At 36.2% G+C, this 14,494-nt stretch overlaps 1 protein-coding gene across 1 annotated transcript in view; it reads left to right on the top strand.

Annotated features, from left to right (window-relative positions):
- The window catches only part of RYR2 (ryanodine receptor 2), a 445,869-nt gene that overhangs the window by 376,683 nt on the left and 54,692 nt on the right, over positions 1–14,494 (top strand). Inside the window, 5 exon segments of the mRNA XM_034663566.1 lie at positions 2,281–2,357; positions 3,153–3,226; positions 11,738–11,770; positions 12,952–13,032; positions 13,792–13,880. Coding sequence (XP_034519457.1) covers positions 2,281–2,357; positions 3,153–3,226; positions 11,738–11,770; positions 12,952–13,032; positions 13,792–13,880 — 354 coding nt within the window.

The following is a 14,494-nucleotide window of genomic DNA, read 5'->3' as shown; positions in this document are numbered from 1 at the left end:
AACCGTTGTTTCTTGGGTAAGCTTTGGCGAGGCAGGGACAGGGCTATTCTGATGGGAGGAAAGGAAGGCTAGTGGAAACCTTAGGATATTTGACTTCCAGTTGCTATGAGCCCCAGAATCACGACATTGGGACAAAGCCCTGAATAAGTTCCTAGAAGACCTTTGATTCTAAGCAAAGCAGAGAGAATTTGAAGGTTGGGTTGGTGATGATTTGGACTAGGTTAAGTTAGCAACCCAGAATAGCTAAAAATTTATCTTTACATTGTTCTCAAATTGCGTGCTTCTTTTTCTGCAAATACAGTTGTGACATTTTCGGACTGGAGGAGTACATAGGCCTAATCTAAGCCAAGATGCCTAACTTTTTCTTTTTAATGCCTCTGACAGTTTAGTGAAGCATCTGGACTCTTCAGGGTGTCATGTTTTTAAATTGAAAAGTGAAATTGCACAGTTTTATGGAAGAAACCCACCTAGTGAAATATGGTTATCCAAATATTATAAACAGCTTTTTGATAGAGTAATTTGTGTTCCTTTATGAGCTCATTAAATAAAAGATCTTGTACTTAGTCTAATTATTGAAAAGAAATGATTAGTCTAATTATTTTTAAATCACTTCAACAATGACCGTGATGTGATATGAAGATCTCTGAAATTTCTCTTGGTGACGATATCAGAGTCTGTGTTTGTTGCTTATTTTAATAGTCGAAAGGAATGCTAAGTTTCCATTAGAACTTAGTGAAAATAATGAATGTCTTCTTTTCCCCATCCAGTTTACAGATGTCCTTTTTTTGATTTCCATAGTCAATAACTACATGACTTAAAAAAAAAAGGAAAACTGAAGAAAACCTCTCTACTGCTCTCTATAATATTTAGCACAAAATAATTTCCCTTTACGTTTTACTTCAAAAGTCCTTAATTACGTAGCAGATAGATTCAGAAATCCTTGGAGCTGAAAGGAGGTGTGAGAGGTCATGTAAAACACGTACTTGTCTATACAGGCTTTTCTTTTTCTATAAACCTTCAGATGTATATTCTACAACCTCCCTTTAACTCTGAGCCATATGCCTTGTGTTTTAGGAGTCCAGTGATTAATAAATGCTTCATGTCTTCTTAGACCAGTAACCTACCATACTCCCCCCAAAATGGCCAGGTGTTTGTGTATATCTCGGTGTGTACGTATTTGTGTGTCTGTGTATATATATATATACACACACACACTACACACTCTCTCTCTAGTATATATATACACTATAGTATATACTATATAGTGTAGCATATATATATATATAGTATGTATATACATACATATTTAGTATATACTATATAGTGTAGCATATATATATAGTATGTATATGTATATACATATAGTATATACTATAGCGTATAGTATATATGTATACTATGTGTGTGTGTAGCCTTTACATATTTAGTACCTAACATAACCTTTCGCTCAAATTTCTGAAACCAAATTACTACCAAATGTTGACTGTTTCAGCACTGATAATAGGAATTATTCACCACCATTCAAGATTCGGAGAAGAGCAGTGTCTTTATTTTCTTCAAACCTTTGGTGTGCCTACTGTCATTTTATCTTCTTGTATGTACTTCTTGTTTGAGACTTCCAACACATTCCATCCACATTCCAAGCAGCTGTTTCAGTGTAATATATAGTGATAAGCCAAGAAAGTGGAGCCATGCATTGCTTTCACATTTTTTACTTTTGTGTTTAATCAAAATTTTGACCACAGAATCTGGATATCGTTCAGACAACACAGAAGAAAAATTTAGTAGTCAAATGATTCCTACCATTCCTTGGGTTTAGAGAGCATGATAACGGAAACTAAATTTCTGTCTGTAACATTAGCATATGGTAGTCAACACTGCCCGCGTTTAAGGAACTCACTTTTGTATGGAAATCTATGACTAACATCTAGGTGGACCTTCTTCCCAGTAAGCTTGAACTAAATTTCTGAATCTTCAAATACTTAAAGAGTGACTAGAAGAGAGTTAAGAGTATTATTATCCCCTGGATATCCATGGTGCTTATGATGTTTATGTAAAGCAACTCCCTTGTTCCAAGCCACTTCTACTGACATTGAAATATACAACCATCTTGCCATGACATGTGCATCACTGTTTCCTGGTAAAGTTACGGTCATATTTGTATGCACTGAGTTTTTTAAATCTTTATTCCAGCATAGGAAGCATGTTTTGTTGTTTCTTATTTAACAAAAACTAAGATTCATGTTCAATGTGGCCATGTGGTTTATATATTTACTATAGAAAATGCTTGACTACCTCAAGGAGAAAAAGGATGTGGGCTTCTTTCAGAGTCTGGCTGGCCTGATGCAGTCATGTAGGTAAGCACACACCTCCCTTGTTTTGGTTCTACTCAGTGGGTTTTGTCTTTCAAGGTTTTTGCTTTACATTGCTGACAGTAATGATACAGAGAATATTTTTAATGATTAAGTACACATTAAAGTGGGACAATAGAGGATGTCTTATTTTCTATCTTGTTGTTAGCTGTTAGTAATGTCTTAATTATTAACTTACTCAGTGTTAATGATGTCTTATAATAGTCTTCCCTGTGATTAAATAGGGACCTTGGGGAACTAATGTGTATTCTTCATACTTGAAAATGAGCAGTGTATGAATCTTAAAAGAGGAAAAGGAAAATTCTGATGAGTTTTATTTGGGAGCTTGTAGACCATTTCTCATTTTCCTTAAATAAATGATCCTTAACCAACTAATTTATGATAATCATTTTCTATTTTTTACAGTATTTAAAATCATTCAGACAGCATTTGACAAAGGAATCTGACAGATACTTAATGTAATAAACTATTCCAGCTGGGAAAACATGATTATTATAATTCTATTTCAGTGTGTCTGCTAACTTTGTAATGGACTCCCAAAGTTGAAACCCATTAATGCCTATGGTTGCCTTTCACGCGTATCATTTCAGTGCAGACCCTGGGGAGAGACTGGGTTGCCACTAGGAAAGTATGGTTGATAAACATTGAATTGGGGCATGTCTTCAGCGTATGTTAATATTTGGTTCACAGTTCACAATATACGATTTTTAGACATTTGCTCTCTTGAAGAAAGAAGATTTTCTATTAGTCCTCTAAGTATCTTTCTCCCTGTTATTGTAGTGTCCTCGACCTAAATGCATTTGAGCGACAAAACAAAGCTGAAGGACTTGGAATGGTGACCGAGGAAGGATCAGGTATTGATCACTTAAATTAAAAGGATTACCTGCCCCTACCCTTTATTGAAATGAGTCAGTTACAATTACCTTTTCAATACAGAGAGATACAAGGTTATTTTTAAATGGCCAAAATGCTTATGTGATTCATTTAAAAGTTCATAATTGCACACTCACTCAGGTCACACCCAAAACTCAACCTTCCTTATTGGCCATTAACTCCTTCTTGTTCCAGACCTACTGTAAGTCACTTTTCCCTTAGTTGGGTAGTAGCTCAAATCCCTTATTAGAGAATTATCTGTAAAATTATAAACCACATGGATGAACCAAATTAGAGGATGTTTGGCGTCTTGTGGCTACTTTGGCAAACTGCCAAACTCTCACATTCTTCTCTCTCCTTAGAATAGTGATTCTTTGAGATCCTTCCATTAACCATTATTCCGACTGTCACCTCACTGTCAGCACAGATATCTCATACATCCATATGTCTTTGCAAGTCCAAATTTGATGAAAAAAATTAAGGAGTCATTTTTAATGTTTAAATTATCCTGATTACTTAATTTACATGTGCACAAATAGAATGACTCACATAATCCTAGAGTTTTTCTCTCTGTAAATAGATGTGTGTATAAACTAGAAAATTTAGCACACCCGGACACTGAAAGCAGAAATAACTATTGCTGCACTTTCATTTCAGTATTTATTAAGAAAAAAACCTTCAATATTTCTTTGTCTTGATTTGCTTTTATTCTTTTGTGTTTGACTTTTTTCAATTAATTTAGTTTCAGTGAGGCCCTGTGTGTTTCTCTGTTTTTGTTTGCTTGGTCTTATTTGGAGTGGTCATCTTATCAATGTATTAGTTTTAGAACATCAGATCTTTGATAAAACTAATCTTGTTGCAAAAAGTAAATTTTAACCCATCTGCCATTTGTAGTCTCCGTACCTTTCTGAAATATTTTAGAATTAACTAATCTCTGTAATTATTTCTGTATATTTTTATTCTCACAATAGGTGGAAGAATTAGTTGCATATTTCTTAACCATTTTCCAAAAATTATCTCTTATTTATATTTTAATGCCGATACTATGATACAGCTCCTGTGTGCTCTTGTTTTCTGCTTGACGTTTGAATGTATAGGTTCAATCCTCAACTCTCCGTCATGCAGTTACCTAATTGTGTGAGCTAACTTTAAGAAAAATTGCCAACAGCACTGTAAACTCATTCAAATTTTCTGAAATGAATATCCAGCCACATCTTTTCATTATTAAGTGTTGTGTCAACAGTTGTGACACCCAGCCTGAGGGCCCCATCTAGAGAACTCAGAGTCCTTACAAATCTCAGGGCCCATACCTGCCTACCTCTTGGGTCTCCAGGAAGCCCTGGGCATTTTCCTTTAGCTATAAAGTGCCTGAAAATGAATGAATTCTCTGTCCAAAGTCTGACTTCCCTGCCTTGGAATTAGAAATCAATTTCATTTTCCCTGAAGTTATTACTTAATGTTCCAGAGGCATGAACACGGTCCCCTTAATCATTCTTCATCATTGTTCATGCTGGCTCCCACGTAGGAACAGTGGGCCTGCAGGCTTAGTTTACTGGGTCTCCTGTCCATGGTCAGCCAGAGGAATCGGAATACCATTTGTGAACCCAGAATCAGAAATCGCTTGGTGAGAATGACCATTCTGATGTGAGAAGTAGTCACATCTCTCAATATGAGATTGGTTTGATTTGTTTATTCTTTTTCAACACACACAAATAATTGCCCAAACTGATTAACACTTTTTCTATTTTACTTCCTTACAAACAGCAAGACAAAAACAACATCTCAACTTCTTTTTTTCCCCCATTTCCTTTTCTTTCAACTGTAAATGTACCTTCCTCCCTTCCTCAGTCATCACACATGAGCGTGGTAATTATTACAAATGATCTGCCTTTTCTTTATTTGCTCCTTCATCTGTCATTAGCTTTGTGTATAGTCTTGATAGTGACAGTTTTTTTTGTGCTTTTTTTCCTTTTCTAGGCTGTTTAGCGAATAGATTATTTCATTTCCATCATTATGCATCCTTTTATTTTAAAACTCATATACCAAGCTTTCCTTTTTATTTCTTTCCATGAGGATGTCCAGTTATTAACATATGAGACATGGAGGGGCAAGAAGTATTTCAGTTACGTTTTTGGATTTGTTTTGTTCTATTTCTTTCATTTTGAAAAAATCTGGTGGACCCAGTTTTTGCAACTGTTGTGTAAATGAATGAATCATAGATGTGTACAATAGTCTCCCTGTGTGTTTCTGTCTTGGACATACTGTGGCTTTATGGCTGCACCAAGGGGTGCATGAGAAAATCAGTGGTGATCTGGCAGGGGGAGGGGGCGCTGTGACTGGCTGAGTCTCCTCTTAGCCAGGGGACTCTACCACTTTCCTTGCGCATATTGAGACATCTACAGAGTTTCACTCTATTCCTTTGAAAACACCACATATTAAAAACCTTCTTAACAGAAAAACTGTTTTTCATTCTTGAGACTGAATTCAAAGAATGGTAGAAACAGTTGCAAACTAATATAATAATACAGATGGTAGTTTCTAAAAGGCATAATATGCAATGGTAATAGACAAGGGATGAGATTTTTGAAGGGTACCTAGTATATCAACCAGGCTTTAAAGATCAGATCGAGCTCTCTGAATATTCAGCCTTACCTTTATCAAGAGGCCGATCAGAACACACAATAATAATTCACTTGCTCTATGAATAATAAACCACTTTCCAAATTAAGAACACTTAGAGCAGCTGTATCTTTTGGCATATTTTTAAAATATCTGTGACATGGCCATTGTTTTGTTTAAGGGTCTATAGAAGTTAGGAAAAGTTTGTACCCTCGTAGGAGAAGGAAAATCAATCAGCCCTCCCAGAATACATAGAGAAGTTTGAAAAATCTCAATCTGTTAGTGCTGTTGTAACTTTAAACTCAGCCCTGAGAAAATCATCTGATGATCTAACTTTTGTCCATCCTAACCAACTGTCTCTGTTAGGCTCAATCTCTTCCTGATGATGATAAAATGACCATAAATTACATAGCCATGGAAAATGTTTTATCTAATGTACCTTTTGATACCTACAACCACCAGTAAGATATTGTCCCCATTTTATAGGTAAGGAGACTGAGGGATGGAAAGGTTACATGGCTTGTCCAGTATCATGCAGTGAAATGCCAGGGTCAAGACTGAAATGCAGGCCTTCTGCCTCCCAGTGTTACCAATTTCACGAGCCAGTCCCTTCCTCCATCTTTTACTATCTACTGGGGGAGCTTATTTTATGTTCACCATATTGGTTTAGGTAGAATTTTTTGCTTCTTTACTTATGGCTCATTCCTCCCTTCAAAGACACTAATGTATTGCCAATTTTTGCACTTAATGTTGAAGTTGTAAAATCAGTTTGGTGCTTTGTATGGTTACATGTGATACTCCTAATCTTGTATTGAGATACCATTGGGAAATATGTGCCTTTTTAACGTTTGTATGTAAGGATTTCAGACTAATCGTTTAACACTCCTTTTTCCACTGCTGTTACCATCATGGAAGTTTGCCAGTATTACCATCCCTGCTTCCTAAATTTCCCCCATTTCTACAAAACCCTGGACCTCTCACTTATTTAAAAACAAAACAAAACAAAACAGTTTTCTTTGGCAGGTGTGTTTAGTAGATGTGCTCGGTGTTGTCCTCTCTGTATATTTTTTAGCCATATGTGTTTTCCTTTAACATATAATGAAGTTCAAAACCAAAAACATATATGAATATTTAAAATTTCATTCCATCCATGGATCTTTTTTTTCTCAAAACCATTAAACCTCATTACGTGAGCTTGAAAGTGCAATTTTTCTTCTTTCAAACTTCTTGGAATATAGTAGAAGATATTTTATTTTTTGATCTTTTGTGGTGGTCCTAGACTTCATCAGCAAGATGAAATCTTGAAGCTGATCTCATTTCTCAGAAATTGTTTGATTTAAAAAAAATTCTATGTAAAACATTAACTACAAGTTAATCTTTCTAAGTTTCCATCTGTATCTGATAACGCACTGAATCGAGGTTCTTACTTGGCGTGTTTATAGTGACCTCAATCCAGTTTGTCTGAAGTTGCAGCAAAAGAATTGTTAATTAATCAAAACAATAATTAACACAATCTCTCAATATTGGCTATCCTAATTTTTTGTTAGTAGTTAAGTTGCTTAGTACTTTAATTATTTATTGGCTATCTCCCACCCCAGATTTGCAAAGTCCAATGCACGTGTAGTTCAGTTTACCCTCTGAGTTCTGACTACACTGCTCTGCCTTTCCTGTGGGTCAAGTTTCTTTTCAAGGAAAGCCTGTGATATTAGTTCATGGCACTAAATAGATTTTCCTAACATCCCTGCACAGCTTCTAAACAGTAAAGCACTGATCGAAATGTGAGTGGCTATTATGTGCTAGATGCTGTCCTAGGCATTGGAGTTCTTTATGGGCTCAGCGTTGTGTAGACAGACTTGTAAACAAGTAACTTAGAAACCCATGATCTGTGTGTATGAGTGAACTGAGTTGAAGTGCTTGGCTGCCAGGCTCATGTGGTAATGATCACAGTAGATGTAACAGATGGCCTGAAGTAGGTGTTTACCTGGTAAATAAGGAAGGCAAAGGAAGACATTTCAATGGAAGGGAACCACATATGCAATGCTTACGGTACAAAGCATGACAAAGAACATCACTGACCTAATATGGTTGGAGAGAGGACTAGAGAGGAAATATAGTTTGTGGGACACTGTGAAAACCTTTTGTGCCATGCCAAGGAATTCTGTGCCTTCTTCCTGCGGCCACTAAGAGTCATTACATAAGTAACAATCAGTAGTATTATGTGTTATATGATAGCCCACTTGGCATTAAGTTGCTAGCATCCATTGTTCAAACCAGCAACATTCAAGTGCACTGATTAATCTCACTCCTCAGTAATGCTAGTATTCTAAATAGACCCTGACTCTTAGAAAGATAGTGGGCAGCATGATTTCATTCATGGAATTTGGGAAGCTCTGAGGTTATTATGTTTAATGATAGATTGAGGGAATCTTTGAGAGTATATTTTTCATAATTACTGTTAAAGGAATCCATCTGTTTATTGGGAGAGTGTTATAATTAGATTGCCCATGAGTATTGTAGGCAACAGTGTGTAAGATGGATATCACAATCTGAGGGCAGGGAGATCAGTTAGGATGTTGGTAGTCAGAATGGATGAAGAACAGTGAGGATTCCAGTTAGAGTAATGAGAGCTGAAAGGCATTAAGAGGTTATAAGAGAAATAATCTTCAAATCATATTTGAAAGCAAAGGATGTCTTCCTCCATAAGTAACATGTACTTTAATTCTGTTATACCTAATTTATTTCACATAGTGGTTGTTATTGCTGTCTTGGGATCTGAAAGAGGAGTACTTTATGCACTGGTGTCAAGTCGAGTGTATGGAATATGTAGATTATTTATCACATCCATAACCCACTGAAAGTCTATATTTTAGAAACCTAAGTCTTTTGAACCTATGACTTCATGCTGCTGAAATGTCACTTTTATTCCTATTGTGCTTTGCATATTTCAAAGCAATTGTAGTTGCTCGAACCAATTTTATTCTCCCAGGAACCCTACGAAGTAAGGAGTTCAGGTGATTGTTAATTCCCATATCAAAATGATGAAACAAAAGCTCAGAAAATTTATAAAAACAAGTAGGAGTTCACAGTTTAACTAACATATGGTACATGTGGTCAATGATTGCTAGCCAAAGATCTTATCAATTACTGATGTGATCTTTAGGAAGTTTAGAAACTATATTTATAAACTATACTTAGGACGTATAGAAACTATACTGGACTCAGAAAGACCTTATGATATTGAAATGACCTTTTCCATTAGACTATGAACTTCTTCAGGTTGAGGCTTGTCTGTTAGTCTTTATATGCCCAAGACCTCACAAGGTGCCTAGAGCATATAGGTGACACTTAATGAATGTTTATTGAAATTTACTGGACTCAAACCCTTTACTAGTTAATAGCTATAGGACCTTAGTCAAGTTACTTAATTTCTCAATTGTTTACTGAACAACCTGTGTCACCTGATTCATAGGATTATTGCAAACCTGACATGAAATGATGAGAAAGCATATCTAGCACAATGCCTAGCACACTGTAGTCACTAACTAAACATTAATTGTGAATCCATTTAAAAAACTGTATCCTTTGTTGGTTGAGTGGTAGTATAATTTAAGCAGCCAGTTAAACTGTTTAAGCAGTGACATTAAAATCACCCACATGGAATAAAATATGTGACTTTTCATTAGTTAAAAATATTTTTATCTTAATCTTTCAGTTTTGCTATTGTACAAAATAGATATTTGAGTCCTCTGAAGATCAGTAATCAGAACTATTTCTTCCATGGTGGGTGGGGTGAGGGGCGGTGGGGAAACACTCTTGAGTTCCACTTGACCAGCTTTTGTAGGGAGTTCTTTGATGCAACCAGTCTTCTATTTCATGCACTCACCCTTTTAACTTTCCATTACTGGAGATACCGCCATGAAAAGACCTTAAAACAAAGAGGATCTTAGTCTTCTGGTCTATTTATCCTAATTCAATTGTTTTTGTATATCACTAGGTAGTCTTTTCACTCATTGCATTCATTTTATTAACAATTATTGATAATGTTTTGCAACTAATAACAATTAAACCAAGCCTGTCAAGGCCACAGCATTGAGCTATGACCAAGGATGTTTTCAGTAACCAATAAAAACAGACACTTAAGCAAAACCCTTGTATACTTTTCTATTAATTAGATAAACCAATTGTGAGTAGAATGGGTGGCTCAGTTGGTTGAGCATACAACTCTTGGTTTCAGCTCAGGTCATGATGTCATGCATCGTGAAATTGAGCTCCACTTGGGCTCTACATTCAGCAGGGAGTCTGCTTGAAGATTTTCTCCTTGTGCCCCTACCCTCACTTGCACTCTCTCTCTCTCAAATAAAAAATAAATAAATCTTAAAAAAAATAAGTGATTTGATTTTTAAAATAGGAATTAATTTTACTGGTAGCTTGAAGAAAGACAGTCTAATATTATTTATAAGTGAAAATCTATGTTTTTGAGAATATTTTGGTCCATTAAAATGAAAATGGCTTTTTGGAAATATTAAACACATTTAATAAATATGTTCAAATAACCATATTCATCACCTAGGCATGTTGTTCCCATCTTTATTTAGTGTTATTGCCACTGCTACTAATAATTGTAACCATTCCACATTTCTAAAAATGGTCCCACAAATTATGAAGTGCTAGTGAGGTAGACAGTGTACATGCTCTCGTTTCATAGATGAGAACACTAAGGCACAAAAAAACCATCTCACCAGCAGCAACAGTGTTGAAATAACTCTTCCTTTATTATGGTATTAGAAATTGTAAGCCCCTCATAATTAAAAATGAAACCAAAGGAACGCCCTTTACCATATTTACATTCGACCGTCACACAGCTATTACAAATAATATTTTAAGAATGTCAGCACTTTCAACTACATTTTACTCCATTTCGTTATGTTATTAATCTTGGTTTCTACCTTACAATGGAATTTCTTTTGCATACATCACAAAACAGACTATTGATCCTGTACCTTCTGCAGACATAAAGCCATCATCCATCTCTGTTACTGTCCCACTTACATGCAGCATGGGGAATGGCAGCATTTTAATCAGACAGTAATGTGTCCGTTAAGCAGTGGCACCCCAGTTTATACCTCGTATCACCTGATGGTCAATAAAGGCTTGCCCCCTCCCACTCTTCTCTTCCTGTTGTTCTGCTCTGTGCAGCGTGTTCTTATGTAAGTAAAGTTACTTGTATGTGTTTTGGTATACAGCCATGAAAATACTGTGCATGCAGACAATAAACCCAGCCTCCTGTTATAAATCAGTGTGCAGTGTGCAGAGCATTTTTAGGGACACAGGTAGACTGTGTGATTTTTTTTTTCATTGTTAACTTTTTTGAATACTTTCTCTCAAGGTTACTTACTCCACATTGAGTATATATGAACATTGAAAGTACATGGTCTATTGATGCAATTTTCTAGAAAAAAAGCATTTTCGATGGGCTCACAAGGAAAGAATCCATAAGTCTGTGTAACTAGCTCATGATATTTTGATTTAAATATCATGTTAAAGACTCTTCTGATTCAAATAGTTCATGGAAACATACTAAGTGTCATCAAGATTTCAGTTTATTAGCCTAGACTTGTTCTCCCTTTCTTCGCTATCCTGCCATGAATGTAGACACTGAGGAATGGGCTTATCAACCATGGACTGAGAGTCAAAGCAATGTGCACTTAAAGTTGAACTTGCCACATGACTAATCTGTTTGCGTGGTGATTTTAGCTTGGTCACCAAATATCATATCTTGCAGGGAAACCAGTACAGTGATTTTATGTACTTCTTTTAATGTTTATATTAGTTTTCAAAATGGTTTTGCTTCCTAACCCTCCCATTATATGAAGCCTCTCACTTTGAAAGTCACAGACTGCAGACTGGTAAGTCCGTCAGCTCTCTGTCCTTATAATCATCCATACTTTTAGTTAAAGTGAACACATGGTCATTACATAGTTTTCTTTCTTGGCCCAAAGTATTTCCAGTCTGAAAAGTTATTCGCATTTTTTTTAAAGACATACGTACATTCATCCACTTGCTGAACAACATTGTTGTGTCATTTTGATTTCTAAACAACGAATTTAGGCACCAGAGCATACACTCATAACATTGACAGTTTTTCCACTGACACCCTATGCTTTTAAAATCAACTTTCATTTATGTGGTGCTGTTTTTCCGTTTGTTTCTTTCTTTGTGTTTTTGCTTTCAGAGTGACTTGTGATCAAGATACGTTTTGATTGAAATGTAGGTAAACTAGCTGAACCCTTTTCTGAGGCGTCATGCTTGCCCCACAAATAGTTTTTTTAATGGTCCTGAGTAGTTTCTGTGGCTCTGAGCCAACCTTCTTTTCACCTTTCCTGGTTAGATTTACTCATAGAGCATGAGCCACCAAAGCCTTTCTTTTGGCTTGATATATACAATTAGGTCTGTTTGCCAGTTCTCTCTCCTTTGGAAGTAATGCTCCAACCAATGACGTCTCCGTATTAGATTTCTGAAGCCTTTACTTTTTTTAAATCCATAGGCCAGCTAATGAGGCCATTAATTGAAATGAATTAAGAAACATTTTCTAGTCATTTACAATTTCTACAAGATTGTTTTAATTATTCTTTAAATAAAAGAAACTCTCAGCCCTGTTTTCTATATGCATTGAATGCCTTTGCACTGAATCATTTGGTCATACTCTGGGAACAAAGCAGACTTAACTTTGGTGTTTTTAAGAGATGTAGAGATCATTCCTACACACACCTTAACCAAAAAAAGAAGAAAAAAAAAAGTTTAAATCTTCAGGTTTTTTCTAAAATGTTGCCAAACCCATGCTGCTACTTTTAACAGAGAGAAACCTGAGTTTTAAGATTCAAATGTTCTTTTCTGACAAAGAAAAAGTGCATCTATCTGCCAAGTGCATGATCATATGAGCTTCAGATAGAAAAGCGGCTATGATTCGTGACTGGTTTTGGTTCAGAACGATGCTAGATCGACATGCAAGTTTTATGGAGGTGGGGATAGCAAGGGAGGGACAGGCCCGGCTAGTTGATCATGTCTGATTTCTCGGGACTTTCTGCAGGAGAAAAGGTTCTCCAGGATGATGAGTTCACCTGCGACCTCTTCCGCTTCCTACAACTGCTTTGTGAGGGACACAACTCAGGTTAGTGAGCCCCCAGACTATGTGATGGTACCAGGGAATCAGAATTTGGAAACCAGTAATGACGGGGGCCTGCTAGTTCTAAGGACGCTTCATCCCTGAGTCAACAAACTGTCTTGAGCCTTTGTCACTATGCTCGGTATATGCACTGTGACATTTTATGTTTTACATTCCTACTTTCAAAATCCTTTGCTAGCCACTTCACTTAATTCCCATCAGTTGTTCTGCTAGAGAAGATAGGTAGAAAAAAGATATAGATAGATATCTACAGAGAAATATATAGCTTTATTTCTTTTATATTATTTTTTAACTGGGAAGTCTACTTCATTGTATTGCTTAGTGTAATGTATTTTCCTTTGTGGTTGATACAGACTTGTGCAGCTGTGTAGACAGGAACTATATCTTAATTCTATCTTTGTTTCCCCAGCACTGAGCACGGTACTGAGGAACAAATGATAACTGAATATGTAATTTCATTGCTATGTCCTAAAAGACGGAACGCCTTCCAGCGATTCACATGCCCAGAGCTCTAGAGCTAGGAATTAGGAAACAGATGTTAGCCACCTCTTAGACAAAAAAATTGAATATTGATATTCCGTGGAGCACCTCGATGTGTCTGGGGTACCCACTTAAAACACTCCTCTTGGATAAAACACCACTCTTAGCCATTTTGCTGGAGACATCATTTGCTTTTGGAGTTCTTCAAATAACTCATTTTAACCTGTTGAGGAAGCTTTAGTAATGTCTTTTGATCTTACGTAGATTTTCAAAATTACCTGAGAACTCAGACTGGCAATAACACAACCGTCAACATAATCATCTCTACTGTAGACTACCTCCTGAGGGTCCAGGTACGTTGCCTTTTGTTAGGAAAAAATGGAAGGGGTTGGGTAGTTGAAATAATGGGGCAGAGTTACTAAGGTAACGTGTTGCAATGTGTTTTGATGGATGACTAGACAGAACGTTTTGAGATATTTTGTCTTTGATCACAGCCTTCCACCGAGTCTTAGGGTGAAACTGCTCCTGTTGTCTTTGCCTCTGACCCTCACTCGTCTCCTTTGCTCGTTATTTTCTTTCTATAAGTGGGAACTTTCTCCCCATAGTTTTTAGCTTGATGGCATTTTAAATGCATTTTCATTTTGCAAAGTACTTACATGCTCTGCTCCTTCTGCTACAGTTGGTAGAGAAATGGGGGCAGGGTGTTTGAAACATTTTCAAAAGTGACAAAGAAAGGCTTTCAAAATACCTACAATAAATTTAAATTTAACAGGTAGTTCTTTTCAGCTGTCCTGATACTTGAATTAATTTTAAAATTCGGCTTAAGACTCCATCACTTAAAAATCTCCCTGATATTGTAGTAATCTTTCACACGTTAATAAAACTGAATCTGAAGGCATAGGTTCCTACGTAATGGGAGCCCTGTACAAATTTTATTTCCCTCACCTTATTTATAAGAGTGGCCAGA

Source organism: Ailuropoda melanoleuca, chromosome 6 (assembly GCF_002007445.2).
Source record: "Ailuropoda melanoleuca isolate Jingjing chromosome 6, ASM200744v2, whole genome shotgun sequence".
NCBI classification, from domain to species: Eukaryota; Metazoa; Chordata; class Mammalia; order Carnivora; family Ursidae; genus Ailuropoda; species Ailuropoda melanoleuca.
The sequence above is the reverse complement of the archived record's forward strand: the minus strand, read 5'-3'. Positions and strand labels throughout refer to the sequence as shown.